The following is a 25,665-nucleotide window of genomic DNA, read 5'->3' as shown; positions in this document are numbered from 1 at the left end:
GCCCAGAACATGTGAACATGGTTCGCTCGTCCTCCCGCACACTTTGCACTCTTGTCTTCCACCCCCAAAAATCTGCTCATTCGGGCCACTGTCATGTGAGCCCGATGAACAACCTTGAATTGTATCAGGCTGAGCCTGGCACATGCTGTGGACGCGTTGACTCCACTCAACTCGTCCGCCCATAGACCATCCTCTATCTCACCTCCCAGCTCCTCCTCCCACTTGCGCTTTAGCTCCTCGGTCTGCGTCTCCTCTGACCGCATAAGTTCCTTGTAAATGTCAGAGACGCTCCCTTCACTTACCCACCCTCTGGAAACTACCCTGTCCTGAATCCTCCTCAGTGGTAGGAGTAGTAGACCCTGTCGATGTCAGAAGTCCCGCACCTGCAGGTGCCTGAATTCGATTCCCCTCACCAACCCAACTTCTCCTCTAGCACCCTCATACTCGGAAAGCTCCCCTCTATAAACATATCCCCATCCTCTCAATCCCTGTTCTCTGCCATATCCGGAACCCCCCCCCTCTCCATACTTCCCGGGGTAAACTGGTGATTATTACAGATTGGGGACCAGACCGATGCTCCACCTGCTCCCACATGTCTCCTCCATTGCCCCCAGACTCTCAGGGCCGCCACCACCATGGGGCTGGTGGAGTACCATGCCGGCGGAAACGGCAGAGGCGCAGTTACCAACGCCCCCAGACTGGTGCCCTTACATGAAGCCACCTCCATATGCTCCCATGCCAGCCCTTCCCCCACCACCCACTTCCTGATCGTGGCTATATTCGCCGCCCAGTAATAGTTACTAAAATTTGGCAGCGCCAGCCCACCTTTTGCCAGACTCCGCTCAAGCATTATCTTCCTTACTTGCGAGGTCTTGCCCGCCCAAACAAAGCCAGTGATCACTTTGTTGACCTGTTTAAAAAAAGTACTGCGGAATAAAAATGGGGGGGACACTGAAATACAAACCAAAATCTCGGGAGGACCGTCATCTTCACCCTCCCAGCTAGTGAACTGAAGCGTGTCCCATCTCCGAAAATCGTCCTTCATTTGGTCTACTAGTCGGGCCAGATTTAATTTATGAAGCCGGTCCCATTCCCGCGCTACTTGGATGCCTAGATACCTCAAGCTTCCCCCTACTAAACTAAACGGCAGCTCCCCCAATCGCCTCTCCTGTCCCCTCGCCTGGACTGCAGACATCTGGGGCAAAATTCTCCCCCAACGGCACGATGTCCGCCGACTGGAGCCAAAGCCGGCGCCAATCAGACGGGCATCGCGCCAGCCCAAAGGTGCGGAAGGCTCCGCATCTTTGGCGGCCTAGCCCCAACATTGAGGGGCTAGGCCGACGCCGGAGGGATTTCCGTCCCGCCAGCTGGCGGAAATGGCGTTTGTTGCCCCGCCGGCTGGCGCGGAAATGCGGCGCATGTGCGGGAGCGTCAGCGGCCGCTGTCAGTTTCCCGCACATGCGCAGTGGGGAGAGTCTCTTCCGCCTCCGCCATGGTGGAGGCCGTGGCGGAGGCGGAAGGGAAAGAGTGCCCCCATGGCACAGGCCCGCCCGCGGATCGGTGGGCCCCGATCGCGGGCCAAGCCACCGTGGGGGCACCTCCCAGGGTCAGATCGCCCTGCACACCCCCCCACCCCCCCCCCCCCCCCCCCCCCCCCCCGGACCCCGGAGCCCGCCCCGCCGCCTGGTCCCACCGGTAAATACCAGGTTTGATTTACGCCGGCGGGTCAGGCAATTTCTGGGCGGGACTTCGGCCCATCCGGGCTGGAAAATCCAGCGGGGGGGTCCCGCCAACCGGCGCGGCCCGATTCCCGCCCCCGCCCAATCTCCGGTACCGGAGACTTCGGCGGGGGCGGGATTCACGGCGGCCAACGGCCATTCTCCGACCCGGCGGGGGGTCGGAGAATGACGCCCCTGGCTTTTCCCCATATTTAGCTTGTACCCCGAAAACCGGCCAAATTCCCCTAGAATCCTCATGATTTCTTCCATCCGCTCTATTCGGTCCAATACATACAGAAGCAGGTTGTCTGCATAAAGCTCTGTGCTCTACTCTCCAACACCACCCGCTTATCGATCAGGATTGCGACCCCTCTTGTCTTTGAATCTAGTCCCGAGTGAAAGACCAGACTGACCCAGCCTTTCCTCAATCTAATCTGGTCAGTTACCCTAAGGTGCGTCTCCTGCAACATTACCACGTCCGCCTTCAGTCCCCTCAGATGCCCGAACATGCGTGCCCTCTTGACCGGCCCATTTAGCCCTTGAACATTCCAGGTGATCAGCCTAGTTGGGGGGCTCATTGTCGTCCCCCCCCCCTCTTCGGTGATCGGCCATCCCCTTTTTAGGGCCAGCATCCAGCCCGTGCTCCGCGCCTCCACCAGCCCAACCCCAGGCAGCCTCCGCCCCCAACCTCCTCTCTGTCCCTTAGCACGAGTCCATCCCTCGTCAGCAGAACATGTTCCCCCACTTCCCCCCCCCCCCCCCCCCCCCCGCTCGTGCATACATTTTCCAATAACAAACAAACAACACAATTGCCCGACAGAAAAAACAGGAAGAAAAAAAAACGCTACAAAGATCAAGTAAGAGATCCAAAATTTAAACAAGCACACCTCCATCCCCCAACAGTGCAAATGTAAACTTTAACTCACTCAGCTCTGCCACTGGTCCCAAATCAATACAAAAGGCATTACAGACAGCTTCCACAAAACGAAAAACAAGAAACTAAAAAATCCCATGAACGTTGCAGCGAATTTCAAAAGTTCTCAGCCCACCACCAGTCCTTTTAGCGAAGTCCAGCGCATCCTCAGTCGACTCAAAATAAAAGTGCTGTTCCTCGTACGTGACCCAGAGACGGGCCGGATACAACAGTCTGAACTTCACCTTTTTCTTAAAAAGGATCGACCTGATCTTGTTAAAGCCTGCTCTTCTCCAGCCCACCTCCACACTCAGATCTTGGTAGACCCGCAGGATACTGTTGTCCCATTTACTGCTCCGTGTCTGCTTGGCCCAATGTAGAATGTGTGCTCCTTATCCAAGTACCTGTGGAATCTCACCACCATTGCCCTCGGGGGGGGGGGGTCTCCCATTCTCGGCTTCCTCGCGAGTGCTCTGTGAGCTCTGACCACCTCCAAGGGCCGGGAGAATGCCCCATCCCCCAGCAGCTTCTCAAACATGTCAGTGATGTATGCCCCAGCGTCCGGTACTTCGGACCCCTCAGGGAGCCCAACGATTCTCAAATTCTGCCGGCGGGACCTATCCTCTAGGTCCTCCACCTTCTCCAGGAGCTTCTTCTGCCGGACTCTCAGCCCCACCTCCGACTGCACCTCAGTTTGATGTTCCTCCTGCTCAGCCAGCGCCTTCTCTACCTTCTGGATCGCCCGATCTTGGGCATCCAATCTCTACTCCAGCAGCTCAATTGACTCTTTTATCGGGTCCAAGCAGTCCCGTTTCTGCTTAGCGAAGCCTTCCTGAATAACTTGCATCAGCTGCTCCGTTGACCGACAAACCAGAGGTCCTCCGCCATGCTATCTCCTGCTGCAGCTTCAGCCCAAGCCTTCTCTGTCTTTCTGTTTCTGTCTTTACGAGCACTTCTAGTCCTCCTCTCCATGCACCGATGTGGGAATTCAGTACACAATTGCCTCTGTCATCAATTTTTCAATTCAAGTCCGGTAGAAAATCGGGGGGGGGGGGGGGAAAGGTCCAAAACTCTGACTGGAGCGGGAACCACCAAATGTGCGACTTACTCCTTCATAGCCGTCACCGGATGTCCGTTGAAAGGGTTCAGTGACAAAATAAATTATAGAAGTTGTGTCACCATCATTCTCCTTGAACCTTTGCTCTTGGGTAAATTCACCATCTTTACTGGTAGCTATACCGGGATGAAATCTCACGTCATTTAATCTCAGGGAAACACTTCTATCGAAGTTTCATTTGCCTGTTATTGCCGTAAAGTCTTAACTTTTGTAGCCTTCTCCCTCTCTGTCAGAGATGCATTGTTTGATTTTTTGAGACACCCTTCCTCATATACTAGACATGTGTTGTCCAGTGGGGTTTCAGTGCTTGCCAGTCACGTGACGATCAGGTTACCATATTCCTCAAAAGGCACAAAGTTTATCAGAAGGATGGGGAGAATCTTGTAACATAGATGAACTGACTTTGAGGGAATGGATGGTGGTGCAGTGGTACTCCAGAGACCCCGGAGTCTCTGGGGACCCAGGTTCAAATCCCACCATGGTAAAACCTGGAATTAGAAGTCTAATGATGATTTAGACTCACAATTCTGCCAATTCTCACAAGAACCCAAAGATAAAAGCAAATTACTGCGAATGCACACAGCAGCACGGTGACACAGTGGTTAGCACTGCCGCTTCACAGAGCCAGGGACCCGGGTTCAATACCGGCCTTAGTGACTGTGTGGAGTTTTTATGTTCTCTCCATGTGTGCGTGAGTTTCCTCCCACAGTCCAAAGATGTGCGGGTTAGATGGATTGGCAGGAGGGCAGAGCTTATATCTGATCCATTGGTTGTGGGATCGCTTGGTTCTGTCTATCACTTGCTGCTGATGCTGCTTAGCAAGCAAGTACTGTGGTGTAGCTTCACCAGGTTAACACCTCATTTTTGGTATGCCTTGTATGTTCCTGCATGCCCTCCTGCACTCTTCATTGATCAAAGGGTTGATCCCCTGGATTGGTGGTAATGATAGAGTGGGGGATATGTTGGGCCGTGAGGTTGCAGGTTGTGGCTGAGTGCAATTCTACTGCTTCTGATGGTCCACAGCGCCTTCTGGGTGCCCAATTTTGAGTTGCTAGATCTGAATCTATGCCATTTAGCATGATGGTAGTGCCACAACGATAGAAATGGCAGGATTTGAGAACTATGGATGACGAGGGAAATTATAAGCTTTGTAAAAGGAAAAAGGAAGCATACGATAGGACTAGGCATCTAAAAACTGTCAATATATCGAAGGAGGAAGTGTTGAGTATCCTAAATTGCAACACGGTAGACAAGTCCCCAGGGCCAGATGGGATCTATCCCAGATTCCTGCAGGAGGCAAGGGGAGAAATAGCTGGGGCCTTAACAGATATCTTCACATCCTCTTTGACCACAGGCGATGTTCCAGATGACTGGAGAATAGCCAATGTTGTTCCCTTGTTTAAGAAAGGAAGCAGGGATAATCCAGTAAAATATAGGCGGGTGAGCCTGACATCAGTGGTTGGGAAGCTTTTGGAAACGATACTAAGGGACAGGATATGTACACATTTGGAGGAATATGGACTAGCTAGTGACAGTCAGCATGGTCTTGTACGGGGAAGGTCATGTCTCACCAACTTGATTGAGTTTTTTGAAGAAGTGACAAATAAAATTTATGTGGGAAGGGCTGTGGATGTAGTTTATATGGATTTCAGTAAGGCATTTGTCAAAGTCCCACATGGCAGACTGGTTACAAAAACTAAAATCACATGGGATTCGGGGTGGGCTGGCTAGATGAATACAGAACTAGCTTGGTTATAAATGACAAGAGAGTAGTGGTAGGTTGTTTTTCAGAATGGACATCTGTAGCTAGTGGTGTTCGGCCCAGGGATCAGTGCTGGGATCTCTGTTTGTAGTATATATAAATGATCTGGAGGAAAATGGGTGGTCTGATTTGTAAATTTGCGGCTGACCCGAAGATTGGCGGAGTTGCTGATTGTGTCAAGGATTGTCAGTGGATGCAACAGGATATAGATAGAATGGAGACTTGGGCACAGAAATGGCAGATGGAGTTTAATCCGGACAAATGCGAGATGATGCATTTTGGAGGATCAAATCTAGGTATGAATTATACGGTAAATGGCAGAACCCTAAGGAACATTAACATACACAGGGATTTGGGGCGTGCAGATCCACAGTTCCCTAAAAGTGGCAACACAGGTGGCTTGGTGATTAAGAAGGCATATGGCATGCTTGCCTTCATCAGCCGGGGCATTGAGGACAGGAGTTGAGAAATCATGCTGCAGCTGTATAAAATCTTGGTTTGGCCACATTTGGAGCATTGCATGCAGTTCTGGTCACCACATTATCAGAAGGACGTGGAACTTTGGAGAGAGTGCAAAGAAGGTTCACCAGGATGTTGCCTGGTCCTAAGGGTGTTAGCTATGAGGAGAGGTTGAATAAACTAGGATTGTTTTCACTGGAAAGATGGAGGCTGAGGGGAGACCTGATAGAGGTCTACAAAATTATGAGAGGCATAGACAGAGTGGACAGTCAAAGGCTTTTTTCCAAGGGTGGAAGTGTCAATTCCAAAGGGGCACAGGTTCAAGGTGAGAGGGTGAAAGTTTAAGGGAGATGTGTGGGGCAGGTTTTTCACGTAGAGTGGTGTGTGCCTGGAACACGTTGCCAGAGGATGTGGTGGAACCAGGCACATTAGCAACATTGAAGAGGAATCTGGATGGGTACATGAATAATAGAGGGAGACGGACCGAGTACGTTTTTTTATTAGTTCGGGCATCATGATCGGCACAGGCTTGGAGGGCCGAAGAGCCTGTTCCTGTGCTGTACTTTTCTTTGTTCTAACGTGATGGGCGGTATCCTCAATGTGAAGACAGGACTTTGTATCTGTCAATCCTCTTGTCAAATGGTATACATTTAAGACAAAGATATGTAGTTTTGATAGAGTGCCAAACTCGACCCTGGGGGCAAAAATCAAAAATGTTACTTTGACCCTTTGAAATTCTTCCCATGGTGAGAGTAGTATTTTAAGGCTCTGCTGTTGCAAATGCCATGGGGCCAAAATGTTACAATGGTTTTGTAAAAAAAAAAATGAGTGAACATGCACAAAGAAATGTCGAGAAGTCTTGCTCTGCCCAAGTTAAAAACACAAATAGAGCATATTTTAATTTAACTCTTAACTTTCCATTGGTTGGAGTCACACCTGGCACAAAGGAAGATAATTATGGTGGTTGGCGATCAATCATCTCAGCTCCAGGACATCACTGCAGGAGTACCTCAGGGTAGTGTCCTTGGCTCAACCATCTTCAACTGCTTCATCAAGGACCTCCCTTCCATCATAAGGTCAGAAGTGGGGATGTTTGCGGATGACTGCACAATGTTCAGCACGATTTGCGACTCCTCAGATAATGAAGCAGTCCGTGTCCAAATGCAGCAAGACTGGACAATATCCAGACTTGGGCTGACAAGTTGCAAGTTATGTTCGCACAACACAAGTGCCAGGCAATGACCATCTCCAACAAAAGAGGATCTAACCACCGCCCCATGACATTCAGTGGCATTACCATCACTGAATCCCCCACAATCAACATCCTGGTGTTACCATTGATCTGAAACTGAACTGGCCTAGCCACATTAATACTGTGGCTACCAGAGCAGGTCAAAGGCTAGGAACTCTACAGCAAGTAACTCACGTCCTGAGCTTCTAAAGGCTGTCCACCATCTACAAGGCACAAGTCAGGAGTGTAATATTCTCCACTTGCCTGGATGAGTGCAGCTCCCAACACTCAAGAAGCTCAACGCCATCCAGGACAAAGCAGCCCGCTTGATTGCTCCCCTTCCACAAACATTCAAACCCTCCACCACCGACGAACAGTAGCAGTCATGTGTACCATCTACAATATGCACTGCAGTAACTCGCCAAAGTTCCTTAGACAGCACCTTCTAAACCCATGACCACTACAATCTAGAAGGGCAAGTGCAGCAGAAACCTGGGAACCCCACCACCTGGAAGGTCCCCTCCAAGTCACTCACCACCCTGACTTAGAAATATATCGCCATTCCTTCACTGTCGCTGGGACAACATCTTGGAATTCCCTCCCTAACAGCACAGTGTGTGTACCTACACCTCCAGGACTGCAGTGGTTCATGAAGGCCATCCACCACCACCTTCTGAAGGCCAACTAGGGATGGGCAATAAATGCTGGCCTAACCAGCCACATCCCGTAAATGAATTAAAAAATAAATACAAATATAAATTGCCAAAATATCGCAAGGAAGTTGCAAGTGTTTAGATGAGACCCGGTTACAACCAGCACCTCTGTTATTGCTTTAAAATTGCATGGTCGTACAGCCACTGAAACCACAAGTTATATGTCTGTTATATTTCAGCATTTGTATAAGAAATAAATCCATGTGATGTACACCTATCGCAGACTGTTATCTGTCCCCTATCTGATCTGTTTCTCTCTCCTCTCTGTTTAATTGTAGCCAAGTCAAACTATTTTGGCACTTACAACATGTAGCTTCAAAATTCTATTGCAGAAATTTGTTGTTTTACACTTTGCTACATTTTTCTCTTTACTTGGTACTGAATGTTTTCTTATAAATAAATTTCAGGTTCTACACAAAGTCAAAGTGAAGGATTCTTTTCAGGTTCAAAGCAGGCTGGAGAAGTTCAGAATTTACCAAGTAAAATTTTATTTCCTCGATTACAAACTGTATCGGCAAGAGAAATGTTTGACACCAGATGACTTATTGCATTACATGGAAACCAGGTAACAGGTTATACAATCGTAAATGTTTTGGCATGGAAGGCAGCCATTATTCATGCTGTACTATTAGCAACAATACGGGTAGTACTTTTGTCCCCTTTTGAACCTGTCTTAGCCATTCAGTCCGATTATGATTTCAATCTGTATCATATTTCCATTCACTTGCAACTTATCCATATCCCCTGATACCTTGACCTAACAGGAATCTGTATTTATACCCAACTGGGCAGGAAGGTCAACCTCTAAGACAGTACCTCTAATGTGCAGGACTCCCTCAGTAATAGACTGAGGTGTGAGCCTAGATTTGGTGCTCAAGGCTGTGAGAGTGGGTCTTGAACACAGGAGCTTCTGACTCCTGCAAATAGAGAAAGGGCCCATGGATGGAAGGGGATACACTGGTACCCGTGGAACTGTGTCCCTGCAAAAGTGTGAGAATGGGAGAGTAGTGGTGGACCAAATTTCAAGAAAAAAATATTTTGCTAAACGACCCGAGGGAAATCTTGGGTTAAAAATCCAATGCAGATTGATTTTCTTTGGCACAAACAGTTGAATTTTGGCCAGTACCATCATTCTTACCAGGAGAGAAAAGAAGGAGGTGTGAACAAGTTTATTTTATGGAAAATGTTATAATCCCAAAATGGCACTTGCACTACGTTTTCATGTACTCAAACCCCATGCGGAAAGCAATGTCTTTGGTCTTTCACATTGAGCAGTGGACCTTCTGAAGGTTGTAACAAAGCTTAACATTTCTTTTGAAGAAATGTATTATTATAGAGTGAAAGTTGTGTAGAGCTGTGAGAAACGGGATCTTTAGTGGAGTTATCATGCATGTTCCCTCTTTCAAAGCTAACCTCAGGATGTTGCAATTCCTTCAAAGTGATTGAAGAGATAGTCGGGAAGTCAGTGAATTGCTTTAGGAAACAGTTGATATGAACACAATGGACTGTAGAGTGCCTCTAACCAATGTGGTGGAAGGCTAATTAATTGTGTGATCCTTTCACATGATAAATAATTGATAAATAACATTAAATGCTGCCTCTGTTGCGTTTTTAAAAGCAAGTGATTTAATAACTTAGGCTTTTATGGCTTTGTTGGCATGTGGTTAGAAACGAATCCGGGTTTGTAGAAGATGAGCATTATTTGAGTCGAGTGTTTCAGAAGCCTTGTGGAGGGTTGAGATCATCAAAAACAAAAAGGAGAGGGCATAAATGGTTTAATCCTCTAGAATTAACTCAACTTGTTGGATGACATGTTAATATTTCAGTCCTTTTTTAAAAAATAATTCCTGTTCAGCATTAAGCAGCACTGACCAGGCTAGTCTATTGCCCCATCTCTAATTGTCCTTGAACAGGTGGTGGTGAGCTGCTTGGAACCGTGTGGCTTGTTCAGATATTTCTGTGGGCAGCTTAAAAGCCAGCCGCATTGGTATGGCTCCGGCTTCGCAGATAGATCAGACTGGGTAATTTGGGCTGATTTCCTCCCCTGAAGGACATTAATGAGCCAGGTTGGTTTTTATGACAATCAGGTAGTTCTTGATCATTATTAATAAGAACTAGGAGCAGGGGTGAGCAATTCAGCCATTCAGTATGATCTTGGCTGGTCTCATCTCGGCCTCAACTCCACTTTCCTGCCCGTTCTCCATAACCCTTCAACCCATTGCTAATTGTCTATCTCCTCAAATGTCCCTGCGTCCACCCCACTCTGGGGTAGTGAATTCCACAGATTCACGACCCTTTGAGAGAATTAATTTCTCCTCATCTCCGTTTTAAATCTGCTATCTCTTATCCTGAAACTAGATTGCCCCAGAAGAGGAAGCATTTGCTCTACCTCTATTTTGTAAATACCTTTTATTATCTTATGTACCTCAATTAGATCTCCTCTCATTCTTCTAAACTCGAGTGAGTATTGGCTTAAACTGCTCAACCTCTCTTTGTAAATCAGACCCCTCATCTCTGGAATTAATCTAGTGATCATCCTCTGAACTGCCTCTAATGCAACTCATCCCACCTCAAATAAGGGGACCAAACTGTACACCGTACTGCAGTGATGTTTTTGCAGATTTATGAATTGATTAAATTTGAATTCCCCAAACTACCGTGATGGGATTTGAACTTCTGTCTCTGGATTACTAGTCCAGTCACATTACCACTACGGTACAGTCCCCATATTCTGCCAAACACCACTGGAAACGAGAAAAAAGTTTCTCTGCAATAAGATCTCACAAATGTCAACAGAATTTATTTTTCTCGAAGGATAAATTGAAACTTGTAACATTCAGAATGTAGCTGGATCTCATTAACTGGAGAGTAGCAGAAATTACCTTTTGATGGGCTGAATGGATTTTTCTTATCACTGTAGATATAGTAACCGATCACCAAGCAAATACTGGACTTGAGCCCATGTCATCAAGCATTAACCCCATAGCTAATAGATAACGCTTATCTGTCAGAGAAAACTCCCAATCGGGCAGCATGGTGGTGCAGTGGATAGCACTACTGCCTCACGGCATTGAGGTCCCATGTTCGATCATGGCTCTGGGTCACTGTCCGTGTAGAATTTGCACATTCTCCCCGTGTTTGCGTGGGTTTTGCCCCCACAACCCAAAGATGTGCAGGGTAGGTGAATTGGCCACGCTAAATTGTCTCTTAATTGGAAAAAATGAATTGGATATTCTAAAAAAAAATTTTTTTTTTTTTTTAAAAAAAAAATTTTTTTTTTTTAAAAAAAAAAGGTAAACCCCCAAGCCTGGTTGTGAAGAAGAAACCGAGACTAGGATGCCTTGGTAGAGGCTCTTTATTGTTTGCCACAGAGCTTACCTGTCCACACGCATCTTCCCCAGTGCTGCCTGACTCTTTATATACCCATCTGAGTATACTTAACTATTAAATACGCAACACCATATTACCTTGAACTACTAGGTATTTAATATCCATCAACAGAATCTGTTGAATACTAACATTCCCTTCCGCAAGTAACCAAAAAGAGTGCACAGCTGTGTTTCAAAGGTCCTTACTTTGTTTTTAAATTATCTTGTAGCACTATTTAGGATGAAATTTGCTCTGTGCTTTGTCTACATGTCTGCAGTTATCCAAGTTCATTTTCAGGGCCAAATATTCAACATTCAGCTGGTAAGGAAGATAAGGAAACCTGCCTTATGGAGAAGGAAGAGCAGAACTGTTTATGATCAATGTGTTAATTTTCAAAATCCCTTTTGATTTAGGAACTGTGCCTGTTGGATACAAAAAAATCAGCAAATTGAATGTCAGAAGAGACTTGAGAGGCTGAATGGCATGTTATTGTTCTTGTATCCCTAATCTACAATTAAGTTTAAGTTTGTTGGTTGAAACAGAAACCAAGTTGAATTGCTGACAACATAATCGATTATGTTGTCAGCAGAGTTACTCTTGAGCAATTATACATGAGATTGTTTACTCTTAGCCGTGGTGTTCCGAATCGTGTAAGAATGCAACACAGATGGTTCGGTCAGCATTTCTATTGACATCAGCAACTTCTGAGATGATAAGTCAATGTGTGCACATGTGCCGTTTTATGGTTGCCCCTGATCTGGTGAACCACAGTGGACCATCATGTGACATGTGTTTTTTTATTTGTGTGATTTTTGGAGGTGGGTGTAGGTGACCCCACCATGTGTTCCTGCATTGTCTGTCTGCCAGTGATTTATGGGCATTTTGTTCTTTTGCCTATTGACTCCAGATTACATGTGACCTCGGCATAGTCTTATGTGGAGCAGAAATCATGGACCATTTGAGTCGAGTGGACTGATTCTGCCCTTTTACGTTCTGTAGGATAATACGGAAGACTTTTATTTTTCATCACATCAGTTTTAATTAGCTTATCACTGTGAAGTATTAAAAAATGAGCAGGGTGCGGGTCTTTTCTACAAAGTTGTTCTTGTCTTTTGTCAGGTTCTTCCAACTACTGCTTGAGGGCATCAAGAAAAAGAGCGTCAAGCTGGGCTCATTTAAAGTTGTGAATACCCGGAAGGCTACGCAGAAGGACCTGGATCAAGGCTCTGGGGAAAGCGATGGGAAGCAGGTGGGACTTAGCACTGTTCCAGTGGGTTACTGTATGAATATTACAAAATTTATAGTTTTCAAAAGCTTTCTGGCGCTAGAATATCATAGAATCCCTACAGTACAGAAGGAGGCCATTCAAACCATCGAGTCTGCACCAACCCTTTGAAAGAGCACCCTACCTAGGCCCAATCCCCTACCATATCCCCATAACTCCACCAAACCTAGCATTTGGACATTAAGGGACAATTTAGCATGGTCAATCTACCTAACCTGCACATCTTTGGACTGTGGGAGGAAACTGGAGTAACCGGAGGAAACCCACGCAGGCATACGAATCTGCAAACTTCATATCGACAGTTACCCAAGGTCGGAATCGAACCTGGGTCCCTGGCACTATGAGATAGCAGTGCTAACCATTATGTCACTGTGCTCCCCTTGTGTGTATATAATATATTTGTGTTACAGCCGATTGGCATTGCAGGAGGTCCAAATTGTTACATTTCCTTTGCTGGACATTAACGATATACAGCCAAGAAGAGTTTAATCCAGGATTCAAATATTTCTGTTTTTCTTTCATTTACCATGTGCATTGCCATGTGCTTTCAAATTTACAGAACAATTAATTATTCTGACTGACGGTAAACATTGGGGCCGTCCGATCAGTTAACATAATCATTGCCCAATCTTGCAAACTCTTGCAGAACTTTGAACACGCTTCTGTTGCGCCTGCACTCCCGTGATTGTCTGATCATCTATCCCCTCAGTTTACAATCTGTGCTCTGATGTTGTATTGTTTTTAAAGAGAGGATTATGAGGAACTGATCGTTATGACTGCAGTTTTCATACTTGACCACATTTATCACTTAATTTGAACATGTTGGAAGGACAGGAAGAAAGGAAAAGGAGTTTGGGTAGTTTTATTAATAAAGTTTGAGATCAGTGCTGTGGTGAAAAATGATCTTGATTTGGAAGATCAAAATGTAGAATCAGTTTGGTGGAGATAAGAAGAAGCCACTTGTAGAAGTGGTTTATAGATCCCTGGCAGTAGTTATAGTGTAGGACAGAGTATAAATTAAGGAATAATTGCAGATTTTAAGATAAGCGGTCGAATAATCGTGGGTCGTTTTAATTTTCATGTTGACTGGACAAATCAAATTGGCAAAGGTAGCCTGGAGAATGAGTTCATAGCGTGCTTTCAAGTAAGTTCCTAAGAACAGTACACCTGGAACCAACCAGAGAATAATCTGTTCCCTGCAAGAACACTATTCACGACGCCCTATGCTGCTCTTGCTCATGTATTTGCTTTGGTTGGCCCCTTGTTCCCGCACTGTAACCAATCACTGTTTGTCGATGTTCCATTTGTCAATGTACTCTGTCAATTATTCTTTTTTTGTCTACTATGTACGTACTGTATACATTCCCTTGGCCGCAGAAAAATACTTTTCACTGTACTTCGGTACATGTGACAATAAATCAAATCAAAATAATGAGACATGATAAATTAATGACCTCATAGTAAAGGATCCCCTAGGTAAGAGTGAAAATAATATAGAATTTGACATTCAATTTGAGGTTGTGAAATTTTGATCCAAAACTAGTATTTAATTAAATTTAAATAATGTTAATTCCAGAGATATGAAGACAGGGTTGACTGAAGTGGATAAATAAAGATGGCTAGGAAAAAGTTTAAAAAGTAAGACTGCAGAGAAGCAGTGGCAGACGTTTAGAATCAGAGAATAGAATCAGAGTTTAGGCGCAGAAAGAGGTCACTTGGCCCATCGTGGCTGTGCCGGCTGAAAAATGAGCCACCCAGCCCAATCCCTTTTCCAGCGTTTGGTCCGTAGTCTTGCAGGTGCATATCCTGACACCTTTTAAATGAATTGAATGTTTCTGCCTCTACTACCCTTGCAGTGAGTTTCAGACCTCTACAATCGTCTGGGTGAAAAATGTTTCATCATCTCCCTCTAATCTTGCTACCAATCACGCTAAATCTATTCGCACTAGCCACTCTGCAATCCATTCTATCCAGGTTCCTCACAATTTTGCACATCTCGATGAAATATCCCCTCAACCTCCTCTCTTCCAAGGAGAACAATCGCAAACTAACCAATCTCGCCTCATAGCTGCAACTTTCCAGTCCTGGCGACATTTAAGCTCTCGACAAAGATAGAGCCGACTGAGAACGAAAAGTTCTATGAGATCAGTGCACTATCTGTGGCTAACTAAGGAAATTAAGAATGGTATCCAATTGAAAGAAAAGATGTACAATGCTACAAAGACAAGTGCTAGCCCAGAAAATTGTGGGGGGAAATAGAAACCAGCAACGGTTGGCTAAAATACAATAGGGAAAAGTTGGAGTGTGAAAGAAAACTAACAAGAAATATAAAAAGACAGTAAAAACTACAAGTATATAAAAAGGAAGAGAATAGCTCAAGTAAGCGGTTCCAAGAGGGTGAGACTAGGAAGTTAATGATAAGAAACCAGGAAGTTGTGGAGACTATCAACAAGTATTTTGTATCTGTCTTCACAGTAGAAGATACAGAAAACGTCCCAAGAATAGTAGGAATTTATGAGGCAAGAAGGAGGGATGAGCTAAAAACACTAGCCACCACTAGAGAAAAAGTACTGGGAAAACTAACAGGACTAAATGCAGGACCTTGTGGCCCGCATCCTTGGATCTTAAAGCAAGTGTCTGCAGAGATAGTAGAGGTATTGGTTGTATTCTTCAAAATTCCCTAGATTCTGGAAAGGTCCCAGGAGATTGGAAAACCACAAATGTAACACCATTGTTAAAGAAAGGATGGAGACAGAAAGTAGGAAACTATAGGCCAGTTATATGCTGTCGATGGGAATTAGCTGTTAATAGACAATTAAAGTGATAATAGTTGGATATTTAGAAAGTATTAATGTGACCAGGCAGAGTCAACGTGATTTTGTGAAAGAATGTGTTTGTCAAATATATCAGCGTTCTTTGAGGATGGAACAAGCAGGAATTTAAAGGGGTACCAGTAGATGCAGCACAGGCTTGTTCAAGTGACCATATTTCAATTTCTTTCTCACTCGGTGCGGAGGAGAGGTGTGCAGCTTTATGGAAGAAAAGGAAACTGAATCAGATGATCAGGGAACTTCCTGTTCCCTTATTTCCCCTTTTTTTCCCTTTCTTTTACTTTTGCTGTCACATTTTTGATTTATGGACATTGTCTTTTAGGCAGCCTGACACTTTAATTCAAGCAGCAGAAAGCAGTGGCCTATGCCTTTAATTCAAACAGCAGGATCCAGAAGGCTGTGCTGATTTAAATTGGTGATTGCAGATGGACTGGCACCAATGTCAGAGATTGGCCGGTATCAGTGATAACTCGGTTTGATTGATTTGGTTGGCGGCCAATGAATTGGCCGAAAAGGCTGTGCTCCGCCCGGTAACAGGTGGCGATTGGATCTGACCCCTTTGGAATGTTTCAGAGCTTCAAGGGTTGGGTTTTTGGTTTTAGTTTGAACTGGCAGCCCTAAGGAAGGACTGCTGTCCTTTACCCTCTCTGTTTTCTCCAGAAAGGCGTGTTTCTGAACTGGCAGGGAGCCTGGATGAATCTATTTACAGGAGAACCATTACAGGCAATGCAAGCAGGGGAGAACCAGCCAACTCTTTCTTCAGAAAATGCTGAAGCCTGTAAATAAACTACAAACTAAAAGCAAAGTTTGATGTAAAGCAAAGGGTCCTCTCCAGGAAAAGCTGGGAGTAATACTTTTTTAAACTACAGAGAAGATCATTCCAGGCTGCAAACCAGTGGCTTTGATCAACCAGTGTGCTGTGTGGAAAGCATGGGAAAGAACTACCATTTGAAACAAAGCCTCTTGGCCTTCATCTTCATTTCCTTTACCCCTTTCCACCCTCTGTCTTGTGTGTGTTGGTAGAGAATGGGACAGTTGGAGGGGTAGTGGGTATTAGCATGTTGTTATCCAGTTGCATTTACTACATATTACATGAAAGTTCTTGGTATAGATAAACAGTAATTATGTTTCAACTTAAAAAGCTGCTGACAAATTATTTGCCGGCCAAAGGCTTGGGGAGTTTTTATAAGAATTATTAGTGAATTCACTTGTGTCGTGACTCCAGGGCACAAGAGGCTGGAATCGACTGTGCATTTGCCCAGGATTGCGGAAATATAATAAAGACCTCCACAACTGGAGTAGAACCACTGCCCTTGCTATTTTTGCATCTCTCCGGAAAGTAATTCTGTCAAACATTTCAGTGTTTAGATAGATATCTGCCTTCCTTTGTGTATCATTCAGTTTTTTTTTTCTTTAAAGATGCAAGATGACCGTGACCTTGAGGTAGAAGACGAAGCTCCAATCGTTGATGCGGAAGCAGAAGAAGGGGATGCTGATGCGACGGAAACTAAAAGACGCGAGAAACAGGAGGAAGAGGTAAGACAAGACAAGTTGCACCTGAATTGTGATTATTTTGTCCCTTGGTGCCAAGGTGAGAAGTGTTCAGCAAAGTGGACTTTCACTGATGGCTATACCTTAACTATGATATAATTTTCAGGCTCTTAATTTACTGCAACTGAGTAAGTCACATTCCATTTTGGTTGCTTACGATCCCTGGGGTTCAGTATTCCACAATTCCATCCGAGCATAATTGCACTATTTTAAAAATCATTAACTTGTTTCTGTTTGCATTTCATGGGATTGGAAGGTTTTTTTGAGTGATTTGAATATTTTTGTCAGCCTTCCTGTTTCACAATTTTGTCACCTTTTCTGATGCGCCAGGTGAATTGCTCAGACGACCAGTGTAGACACAATGGGCCAAATGGCCTCTTTCTGCACTATAGCAATTCTGTGATTATTATTCCCCCCCTCCCGTGCCATCCTCCAGAAGTCTCTTAATCCTAGATATTTATTCTTGCTCAACAAATAAATTTGTTTCACACATGCACTAAAAGCAGCGCCAAATTCAGGCCTAACCCTACTTAGGCCTTTTTAAATTGGGGTTTGTTACCATTTTTGCATTGGATGACCAATAGGGTCTCTCCCATTAGAAGCTTCACTCCTTGGGCTGTATCTAATGAATGTGGTGGGCGTCTCACCCACTGGCTTGGGAGGCAGCGAGAGCCCTGGTGCCGTCTCTTTTAAGGAAGGCCTACCATATTAATGCCGCTCAGGCACTTAACTAGACATCTACAGGCCTTCTCTGTGATTAAGGACCCCGGGGGTTGAAGTCCCACCTGTCGAGAGCTGCTAGCCCACCAGAGGCCGGTATATCTGTTGAACAGCAGTACCGGGGAGATTCAGTCCCTGTTGCCAGTGACATCTACCCGAAGCCTAGTATTGTCTCTGGATCTCAGGCTACAAGCAAGGGATGTCAGGAGGGTGAATCGTGCGGTGGGGTTCATAGGGATGGGCTTTGGCAAGGTCTCTCAGCTGCCTCCCGCTGCCTTCTTGATGTTGGTTACCCTGATCAAGTGCTGCGTGCTTTGGAATGAGAAACCACCATGGTAGCTCACACGCTTTTGCTCATCATGCTCCTGCATGGCAAGCCTTCTGTTACTGTAACATTAATATTGGTGGCCATGTGATGAACCCCAGTAATTGCTCATGTAAGTACCTCATTGGTGATAGGACCGAAAGGCCATCTATGGGACTTCCTGCCAAAATCCTCATCCACCGTCCTGATTAAATCTCTCTCTCACACACCAGCACACAGTCACCACAAGGGAGAGCAGGGAATTCCTTGCCATTGCTGTAAAAGGTGCTTGAATCAGACTGGAACAGGAGCAGGCTATTCAGCCCCTCAAGCCTGTCCCACCATTTAATGAGATCATGGCTGATCTGTAACCTAACTTCATATACCTACCTTGAGCCCATATCCCTTAATATTTTTGCTGAACAAAAATCTATCTATCTTAGACTTAAATTTAACAACTGCTCTAGCTTCAACTGCTTTTGTGGAAGAGAGTTCCAAACCTCTACCACTATTTGTATGAAGACGTTCTTCCTAACATCTCTCCTGAACGGTCTAGCCCTACCTTTTAGACCATGCCCCCTAATTATAGAATCTCCAATCAGTGGAAATAAGTCATCTTTATCTACCCTGCCTTTCCTTGTTAATATCTTGAATACATCAATCGGATCACCCCTTAACTGTCTAAATTAGAGAGAAAACAGGCCTAATTTGTGTAATCTCTCCTCGTAACGTAATCCCTGTAGTCCATGTGTTATTTTTGTAAACCTAAGTTGGTGGCCAGAACGTTAAGGTTAAGTTGTGGAAAAGGATGAATATTCCTTGAATCTGTCTGTTCACGTTTGGGAATGAGATCAAGGTTGATCTAAATCTGAACCCCACATAGGGCTGCAGGAAATTGGAGGGGCAGGGTGGGATCAAGCCACAAAGATGGTGAGTGTTTTAAAACTGAATCATTCCTATCTTTCATGGCGTAGTCGCACACCCACCAGGCAATGAATTTATCCATTACTCTCTGCGGAGGAACTGATGGTTTAATTATTTCTCTCATTGTGGTGATCTTTTAGATTGATTATGACAGTGAGGAAGAGGAGGCCAGCGACGATGGCGAAGAACCAGAAGAGAAAGATGAAGATTTTCCAGGGAGCGAGCAAAATGAATTCACAGATCAAAACGTTTTAGAAAATCCTTGCAATTTTGAGAAGAGCAACAAAGGGAAGAAGAGAAGCAAGAGGACTACCACAGAGGAGATGGATACAAAGAGAGTGAATGCAGTGTTAAATTTGCATTCTGCTATTGACGATTATAAATATGATACAGCTGACAGCCTTTGGTGTGAGGTAAGACAGCACAAAGAGTACAAAATGCAAAAGATCCACCTGTTGTATTTATTTTTGTAGAAATGTATTTCGTCCATAGTCTATACTGCTGTGTGTGGTCAGTCTTCTATCAGTGCAGTGCCTGCATTACGTGTATTGAGTTGGAAGGAATTTCTGATCATGTAATACTGGATGTTGGACAAGAAGACGAGCAATTTAGAGACAGCGCTTGGAATTCACCGGTGCCACTGGTATGGCATCAAGGAGCCCTCGCTAAACTAGAGTCACTGGGAATCGGGGGAAACTCTCCGCTTGTTCGAATCATACCTGGCATAAGGAAGATGGTTGTGGTGGTTGGAAGTCAATCATTTCAACTCCAGGACATCACTGCAGGAGTTCCTCGGGGTAGTGTCCTGGGCCCTACCATCTTCAGCTGCTTCATCAATGACCTGCCTGCCATCATAAGGTCAGAAGTGGGGATGTTTGCGGATGACTGCACAATGCTCAGCACCATTCGCGACTCCTCGGATAATGAAGCAGTCCATGTCCAAATGCAGCAAAACCTGGACAATATCCAGGCTTGGGCTGACAAGTGGCAAGCTACATTTGTGCCACACAAGTGCCATGCAATGACCATCTCCTTCAAGAGAGGATCTTACCACCACCCTTTGACATGCAATTGCATTACCATCGCTGAATCCCCAACAATCAACATCCTGGGGGTTACCATTGATCAGAAACTGAATTGGACTAGCCATATTAATACTGTGGCTACCAGGACAGGTCAAAGGTGCCTACTGCTAGTAACTCATCTCCTGACACCCCCCCCCCCCAAAAAAAAAGCCTGTCCACCATCTACAAGGCACAAATCAGGAGTGTAATGGAATACACTCCACTTGCCTGGATGAGTGCAGCTCCAACAACACTCAAGAAGCTCGACATAATCCAGGACATAGCAGCCCGTGTAATTGGTCCTCCTTCCACAAACATTCAAACCCTCTGCCACCGACGAACAGTGGCAGACGTGTGAACCATCTACAAGATGCACTGCAGTAACTCACCAAGGTTCCTTAGGCAACACCATCCACAACCACTAACACCATCCACAACCACTACCACCTAGAAGGACACGAGCAGCAGATACCAGGAAACCCCACCACCTGGAAGTTCCCCTGCAAGTCACTCACCACCCTGACTTGGAAATATATCGCCGCTTCCTCACTGTCGCTGGGGTAACATCCTGGAATTCTCTCCATAGTGGCACAGTTGGTGTACCTACAGCTCAAGGACTACAGCGGTTCAAGAAGGCAACTCGCCACCACCTTCTGAAGGGCAATTAGTGATGGGCAATAAATGCTGGCCTAACCAGCGATGCCCACATTTCTGTAAATGAATTTTTAAAAAACCCAGCGGTTTAATATTGTCCTTCAATGACGTGATTCCTATTGGGACCTCAAGCCTCTTGTCAATTTGTAACTATTCTTGCTGCGGATTGTTAAGTGGTTAATTACAGTTATAAAAGAACGTAGTAGCTTTTTTCATATCAATGAAACATTGGCTACTTTAATAGTGAAATTGCAGTGGAAACTAATGGAATAAAATATTCTTAAACTGCCTCGGCACTCAACTTCCTTTTATGTCAAGTAAGATTTTGCGGATAAAAGTTGACTTGAACATAAATTTTCCCTGTGTGAGTAAATTGGATCTTTTGTTTTAAGAGTTAAAGCACTGTGTGACTGGAGATTCCCGGAGGCTCAATGTGAAGTGGGACAGGACATATGGCTGCCAGTCTGTTTAACTCTTAATAGATGCAATAAAACGTACATTCTCTCATCATCCCCTGCTCCAAAAAAGGCCATCCTTGAGAATGTAGGGACCAGGGCCATTTGCATAAAGGGCACTCCTGTCCAATCTTTTAGAATACATCCTCGGGTGTCCACCCCACAGATCCAGAAATTTCAGGGTGGCACTTTGAGTGAGGGGGTAGGAAATTCTGGTGAAGGATCATTGAGTTTTATCGAAGACATCGTTTTGCAGCAGCCATTTTCTCAACTGCAGTTCATTGCCTTTGGGAGCCAGCATTCTGGGCCCCACTTCCACATGGACACCAGGAGAAAGGAGGCAGAAAAGGCTAATGTCCATCTGAACCTCCTCGTTTGACTGGGAATGGATGAAATACACATTTGTATCTTCCCATCCCAATTTCCCATTGGACAAAAAAAGGACACCTGACAGAACCTGGTCCTGGACATGATTCTTCCCCCACCACTGTCATTGGATCCCCATCTGCATGTTTAAAGAAGGACTTCACTGGCTTCCTGTGGATTTCCCTCACCCCTGCTCAGAAGAGCGTTAAGATCAGAACCCATTAGTGAAGACAACAGAATTGATAAGTCCATGGGCTATTTTAAGCACCTGCCCCAGTTATTGGTTGGCATTCTTTGTTAATATGACACTGAAGTACGAAACGTTAAATTACAGCAGAGTATGTGGAACATTGTACATCGGCTACCTGTAAAAAGTGCCATTCATGGATCTCCATTGCCCAATACCCGTGTCTTAAAACTGCAGCCACATGCAGCCTGCAAGCTCCGATATCTCCATTTATATGCATGGGGTTCTTGTTTGAATTTTGTAGGCTTGGAGCTTTGAAAAGTGCGGTTGACTCATTGGTGAATAACTTCTACCAAGATCTGTTGATGTCTACTTCTTGGGATGCATTAGTAGGAAGATGGCTCAGAACGTTATCTGTGGTCTGTGAGGTGCACCTAAGTGGCTCACAGAAGCAAAAAGCAGTACTCTTGCACACATGAAAACCATTTTTGTGAATTTCATTCCGTTTTAATTTGGAATTTCATTCCAACAGAATTATTAGGAAGGAAAATTATTTTTTTTTCAAATGCTATTTAGTAGATGTTGACAAGTGCTTTTGAAATCGGGACTAGTTATTTTTGTGCCAATACTAACCCTGGGCCAGTAGCTCTAAAAATAGTTTGTAATCTTAGAAGACCCTTCTGGGCAGGTTTTTGTTTTTTAAAACAGTCAGTTAGATATGTTGCAATGATTATGTATTTGTCCTACAGGTTAATCTGAAGCTTCCCATTATGAAGGTGCACTTTGACCTGTCCTCACTGGTTATGTCAATAGCACAAAGCGCAGTTGTTTATGAAACAAGAGGAATCACTCGTTGCCTCTTGAATGAAACAACCAACAGAAGAGGAGAGAAAGAATCTGTTTTGAATACAGAGGGAATAAACCTCACTGAGATGTTCCAGTATGGTGATGTACGTACAATGTTTTGGCTGGCACAATTGTCTTCTAACTTGAAATGGGGACAAATAAGGAGAGGAATGGTGTCATGGTGTTGTCACCAGACTAATCCAGAGACCCAGGATAATGCTCCGGGGACCTGGGTTCGAATCCCCCGAATTTGAATTCCCTTAAAAAGAAAATCTGGAATTAGAAGTCTAATGATGACCCTAAAACCATTCTTTGTTGTAAAAAACCGTCTGGTTCACTAATGTCCTTTAGGAAAGGGAATCTGCCTCCTTACCATGTGATTGACTCTTAAATGGCCAAGCAAGCCACTCAGTTCGAGCAATAAATGCTGGCCCAGTCAGCAATGACCATACCCCATGAATGAGTGATAGGTTCTAGCTGGTGTTTGAACTTGAAAATTATAAATGGGCAATAAGAGATGCTGGGATAGCCATCCCAGGACCCATTAAAAAGAATTAAAACATCAAACCCACTGATAGATAAACCAAAAGAAAAACGCACACACCAGGAATAAATCAGCTTATACTACCTAGTTCCTGTTGAAAGTGGGTAGCTGGTAACCCAATTTTTTTTTTTAAATGAGAATGGACAAGCCCTGGACTTGGCTGCTAATTTCCTTGTTGTAATTGGCACAATGAGCAATCTTGTTTATACCTTGGACAGTCTTGATCACTCCTCCACTCATGCACTGTCTCCTCCCTATCTGTGGTCTGTCTCTATTCAGAAAAGAATGGTGGGATGTTAATACAGAAATGAACCCGAACAAAGGGAATTGGATATATACTAGGGTGTAAAGTATAAATGAACTTGTAGAACTGTGGGGAAGATTAGGGGGAAATGGAACCAATTGGACAGCTTTTCAAAGGACACGATGGGCTGAATGGCCCACTTCTGCACTGTAGGGAACCTGTGATTCTATAAAATTACAATTTGAGCTAAAACACGGTGATGTCCTCTCATGCGTGACATGAGAATAATTGAAGAGTTTTGTCAAAGAACGGGCACAGTCACGATGGGATGAATAGCATCTTTCTATACTGTGTGATCCCTTCACAGTTCCAAAGTTATTTCAGTTGTCTGACCTTTCCTGATAACCTATTCCCTGGCAATGTGACCTTTTCGGGGAAAATGACTCCATCTTGTTTTATGAATTTTTATTTTACATATCTCTGCAACAACCACAGATCTTGTGGTTGTGAACAGTACTGCTCTTGTGCGTTTTCTAACAGTCCCTGCTTTGATTTGCTGCCAAGCTGCAAGAATAGTTGCTCTATTCTGTAACGCTGATATGCTATCATTATTTTCACCAGTTCTTGCATTCTTTTCCAAGTTTCATATTGTGATGCCTTTGTCAGTAAACAACTGGCGAGAGACTGGAATGCTGCAGGAGGGGGAATTGGGTGTCGTCATACAAGAATCACAATATATTAGCATGCATGTATAGCAAGTAATTGGGGAGGCAAATGGAATGTTGGCCTTTATTGCAAGAGGGGTGGAGTATAAAAGTGGGAATGTTTTGCTATTACTATGCAGGATATTGGTGTGAATAAACGAGAAAAGGAGGTGAGCAAGTTGAACCTATACTCATTGGCATGCACAAGAATGAGGTGTGATTTTATTTAACTATGTATGATTCCAAGAGGGCTTGATGGTAGTTAGCAAGAAATACAGCAAGCAATTGGGATGCAAAGAGGATGTTTCCTTTTGTCGGTGAATCTGGAACTTAGGAGTATGGTTTAAAAATAAGAGGTCTTCCATTTAAGACAGAGGTGAGGAGGAATTTCTTCTCTGAGAGTCATTAGTCTGTGGAATTCTCTTCCCCAGAGAGCAGTCGATGATGGGATATTGAAGGCTGAAACAAAAACAGAAAATACTGGACAATCTCAGCAGGTCTGACAGCATCTGTGGAGAGAAAAGGGAGCTAATGTTTCGAGTGTGGGTGGCTCTTTGTCAAAGCAGAGTTTTGATTGACAGGGGAGTTAAATGTTGTGAGGACAGGCAGGAAAGTGGAGTTAAGGCCACGATCCGAACAGCCATGATCTTATTGAATGGTGGAACAGGTTCGATAATTAGATACTGATTACTGTTTATTACTGATTATTGTTTCTTGTGGGTGCAAATTTGGGAGAAAATGCGATAAAGGAGGAGAATAAAGAAATTTTTTTTTTTTTTTAAAAGGTTAGATAATTAGAATGGCCTACTCTTGCTCCTACTTCTTATTCGCATATGATCTTAAATATAGAACTAACATTGGAAATTTAAACAAGATCCAGTTTTCAAATCAATTTCAATATGCGTTCCTCATTTAAACTCAACCTGTTCACTAATATCCTTCAGGGAAGGGACCCTGTCACCACTATCAGTTCTGGCCTAGATCTGACCCTTGTCCACATTAAATGGTCAACTCTTAAGGCCCGTTGAGATAACCTAACAAGCCTCATAAAGCTTCCAGTCTCACCCACACCCAAAGAACCAAGCATAATAAATTTGCTTTAATATTTTTGAGTGTGCAACCTAACTATAAGTTTCTTATCATTTAGACTTTGGACCTCAATCGCTTGTACTCAAATGACATCCATGCCTTTGCCAGCACCTATGGTATTGAAGCGGCTCTAAGAGTCATCGAGAAAGAAATAAAAGATGTCTTCTCCGTATATGGTAAGCCTTTTCTCATCTGTACCAGTGCTATTAGGCAGGGAGTTGCAAGATGTTTACCCAGTGACAATAAAGGAATGCGATATATTTCCAAGTCAGAATGGTTTTGTGACTTGGAGGGGAGCTTGCAGGTTGTGTTATTACCGTGCGCCTGATGGAGATCTTGGGTTAGGAATGTGCTGTCAAAGAAGGCTTGGTCAGTTGCTTAAAGACCTCTTGTAGATAGTAGACATAGACACTGCTGCTACTGTACGCCAGTGACAGAGGGAGTAAATATTTAAGATAGTGGATGTGGTGCTGGTCAAGTGGGTTGCTTTGCGCTAGATGGTGTCAAACTTGAGTGTTGTTGGAGCTGCACTCGTCCAGGCAAGGGAAGAGTATTCCATCACACTCCTGACTTTTGCCTTGTGGGTGGGCTTTGGGGAATCAGGAGATGAATCAC

The 25,665-nt window shown here is 44.5% G+C and overlaps 1 protein-coding gene across 2 annotated transcripts in view; it reads left to right on the top strand.

Annotated features, from left to right (window-relative positions):
* polr1a (RNA polymerase I subunit A) overlaps window positions 1-25,665 on the top strand; it is a 169,260-nt gene that overhangs the window by 121,586 nt on the left and 22,009 nt on the right. For both annotated transcript variants that reach the window (XM_072497568.1, XM_072497569.1), the window contains exons 27-32: window positions 8,321-8,478; window positions 12,402-12,531; window positions 16,818-16,934; window positions 19,038-19,310; window positions 22,373-22,573; window positions 25,109-25,226. In XM_072497568.1, coding sequence (XP_072353669.1) covers window positions 8,321-8,478; window positions 12,402-12,531; window positions 16,818-16,934; window positions 19,038-19,310; window positions 22,373-22,573; window positions 25,109-25,226 — 997 coding nt within the window. The remainder of the gene's footprint in view (window positions 1-8,320; window positions 8,479-12,401; window positions 12,532-16,817; window positions 16,935-19,037; window positions 19,311-22,372; window positions 22,574-25,108; window positions 25,227-25,665) is intronic.

This window comes from Scyliorhinus torazame, chromosome 3 (genome assembly GCF_047496885.1).
Source record: "Scyliorhinus torazame isolate Kashiwa2021f chromosome 3, sScyTor2.1, whole genome shotgun sequence".
Classification (NCBI taxonomy): Eukaryota; Metazoa; Chordata; class Chondrichthyes; order Carcharhiniformes; family Scyliorhinidae; genus Scyliorhinus; species Scyliorhinus torazame.
The sequence above is the reverse complement of the archived record's forward strand: the minus strand, read 5'-3'. Positions and strand labels throughout refer to the sequence as shown.